At 59.5% G+C, this 3,224-nt stretch overlaps 1 protein-coding gene across 1 annotated transcript; it reads right to left on the bottom strand.

The window, feature by feature from the left end:
* Positions 1-910: 910 nt before the first annotated feature.
* LOC135529001 (uncharacterized) lies at positions 911-1,780 on the bottom strand. Its single transcript, XM_064957961.1, has one exon. It carries the CDS (start codon positions 1,778-1,780, stop codon positions 911-913), a length of 870 nt encoding a protein of 289 aa, XP_064814033.1.
* Positions 1,781-3,224: the final 1,444 nt, after the last annotated feature.

The following is a 3,224-nucleotide window of genomic DNA, read 5'->3' as shown; positions in this document are numbered from 1 at the left end:
GAGGTGATACATACAGGTAATCCCTGCATTGTTCCCAGACCATCGGTTCAATTCATATATACACACACACACACACACACACACACACACACACACACACACACACACACACACACACACACACACACACACACACACACACACACACACACACACACACACACAGTTTAACTCCTCTCTATCCATACAATTCTTCCACCCAGAACAAACCATTCCGTGCCGGATTCAGTGTTGTTATTGCCACACTTTACCCAAAGGCAGTGTCTCTATTGTGGGGCCCCAGCGGTGGTGGTCTGCCTGGGAGCAGTGTCTCTATTGTGGGGCCCCAGCGGTGGTGGTCCGACTGGGAGCAGTGTCTCTATTGTGGGGCCCCAGCGGTGGTGCTCTGCCTGGGAGCAGTGTCTCTATTGTGGGGCCCCAGCGGTGGTGCTCTGACTGGAGGCCGTGTCTCTATTGTGGGGCCCCAGCGGTGGTGCTCTGACTGGAGGCCGTGTCTCTATTGTGGGGCCCCAGCGGTGGTGCTCTGACTGGGAGCAGTGTCTCTATTGTGGGGCCCCAGCGGTGGTGCTCTGACTGGGAGCAGTGTCTCTATTGTGGGGCCCCAGCGGTGGTGCTCTGCCTGGGAGCAGTGTCGCTATTGTGGGGCCCCAGCGGTGGTGCTCTGCCTGGGAGCAGTGTCTCTATTGTGGGGCCCCAGCGGTGGTGCTCCGCCTGGGAGCAGTGTCTCTATTGTGGGGCCCCAGCGGTGGTGCTCCGCCTGGGAGCAGTGTCTCTATTGTGGGGCCCCAGTGGTGGTGCTCCGCCTGGGAGCAGTGTCTCTATTGTGGGGCCCCAGTGGTGGTGCTCCGCCTGGGAGCAGTGTCTCTATTGTGGGGCCCCAGCGGTGGTGCTCTGACTGGGAGCAGTGTCTCTATTGTGGGGCCCCAGCGGTGGTGCTCTGACTGGGAGCAGTGTCTCTATTGTGGGGCTCCAGCGGTGGTGCTCTGACTGGAGGCAGTGTCTCTATTGTGGGGTCCCACTGATTGGAGATTTGTGTGAGTGGGGGCCCCAGCGGTGGTGCTCTGACTGGGGATCTGTGTGAGGGGGCCCCAGCGGTGGTGCTCTGACTGGGGATTTGTGTGAGGGGGCCCCAGCGGTGGTGCTCTGACTGGGGGTCTGTGTGTGGGGCCCCAGCGGTGGTGCTCTGACTGGGGATTTGTGTGAGGGGGCCCCAGCGGTGGTGCTCTGACTGGGGATTTGTGTGAGGGGGCCCCAGCGGTGGTGCGCTGCCTGGGGATCTGTGTGAGCGGGGCCCCAGCGGTGGTGCTCTGACTGGGGATTTGTGTGAGGGGGCCCCAGCGGTGGTGCTCTGACTGGGGGTCTGTGTGAGGGGGCCCCAGCGGTCGTGCTCTGACTGGCGATTTGTGTGAGGGGGCCCCAGCGGTGGTGCTCTGACTGGGGGCAGTGTCTCTATTGTGGGGCCCCAGCGGTGGTGCTCTGACTGGGGGTCTGTGTGAGGGGGCCCCAGCGGTGGTGCTCTGACTGGGGATTTGTGTGAGGGGCCCCAGCGGTGGTGCTCTGACTGGGGATCTGTGTGAGGGGGCCCCAGCGGTGGTGCTCTTACTGGGGATTTGTGTGAGGGGGCCCCAGCGGTGGTGCTCTGACTGGGGGTCTGTGTGAGGGGGCCCCAGCGGTGGTGCTCTGACTGGGGGTCTGTGTGAGGGGGCCCCAGCGGTGGTGCTCTGACTGGGGGTCTGTGTGAGGGGGGCCAGTGAGGAGAGACGACCTTGACAGCCTCCATTCAGTCACACAATGTGAAGCAGAGCTTAGAACTAACTCAACCTGATGCTGGGGACAAGGGGCCTCCAGGGGCCTCCAGCCACTGGCTATTCACATGTCTCATGAACTTATACACTAAGATAACTAATGAGGTGTGTGTGTGTGTGTGTGTGTGTGTGTGTGTGTGTGTGTGTGTGTGTGTGTGTGTGTGTGTGTGTGTGTGTGTATGTGAGAGAGAGTGAGTGAGAGACAGAGAGAGAGAGAGAGAACGAGAGAAGGAAACGAGAGAGCACTACTGAGGTGACTAAAGAGCGTCTGCTAAATGACTTAAATGTAAAATGTAAATGTGATAGTTTTTGTCGCACCTTGATCTGTTTCCCCCGTCTTTGTGATTGTCTCCCCCCCTCCAGGTGTCGCCCATCTTCCCCCATTGCCCCCTGTGTACTTATACCGGTGTTCTCTGCTTGTCTGTTGCCAGTTCGTCTTGTTTGTCAAGTCAACCAGCGTGTTTTTGTATCAGCTCCTGCTTCTCCCCAGTATCTCTTTTCTCGTCCTTCTGGTTTAAAACCCTTACCTCTCCTGACACTGAGCCCTCCCTCCTGACCACTCTGCCTGCCCCTGACCCTGACACTGAGCCCTCCCTCCTGACCACTCTGCCTGCCCCTGACCCTGACCCTGACACTGAGCCCTCCCTCCTGACCACTCTGCCTGCCCCTGACCCTGACACTGAGCCCTCCCTCCTCTTTTCTCGTCCTTCTGGTTTAAAACCCTTACCTCTCCTGACACTGAGCCCTCCCTCCTGACCACTCTGCCTGCCCCTGACCCTGACACTGAGCCCTCCCTCCTCTTTTCTCGTCCTTCTGGTTTAAAACCCTTACCTCTCCTGACACTGAGCCCCTCCCTCCTGACCACTCTGCCTGCCCCTGACCCTGACCCTGACCCTGACCCTGACCCTGACACTGAGCCCTCCCTCCTCTTTTTCGTCCTTCTGGTTTAAAACCCTTACCTCTCCTGACACTGAGCCCTCCCTCCTGACCACTCTGCCTGACCCTAACCCTGACCCTGAGCCTGTCTGCCGTCCTGTACCTTTGCCCCACCTCTGGGTCACGACCTCTGCCTGACCCTAACCCTGACCCTGAGCCTGTCTGCCGTCCTGTACCTTTGCCCCACCTCTGGATCACCAAACTCTGCCTGACCCTGACCCTGACCCTGACCCAGTCTGCCTTCCTGTACCTCTGCCCCACCTCTGGGTCACCGACCTCTGCCTGACCCTGACCCTGAGCCTGCCTGCCCGTCCTGTACCTTTGCCCCTGTTGCTGTAATAAACATTGTTACTTCAACACGGTCTACATCTGGGTCTTACCTTGATCCCCGATAGGACGAACTGATTATGACTGACCCAGCAGACCCGGGCTGCGCGACGCCATCTCCTCCCAAGGAGCCGCCGTCGGGAGGCACGAGGAACT

This window comes from Oncorhynchus masou, unplaced genomic scaffold (assembly GCF_036934945.1).
Source record: "Oncorhynchus masou masou isolate Uvic2021 unplaced genomic scaffold, UVic_Omas_1.1 unplaced_scaffold_1072, whole genome shotgun sequence".
Taxonomy (NCBI): Eukaryota; Metazoa; Chordata; class Actinopteri; order Salmoniformes; family Salmonidae; genus Oncorhynchus; species Oncorhynchus masou.
Note: the sequence above shows the minus strand (reverse complement) of the source record. Positions and strands in the feature narration are given on the sequence as shown.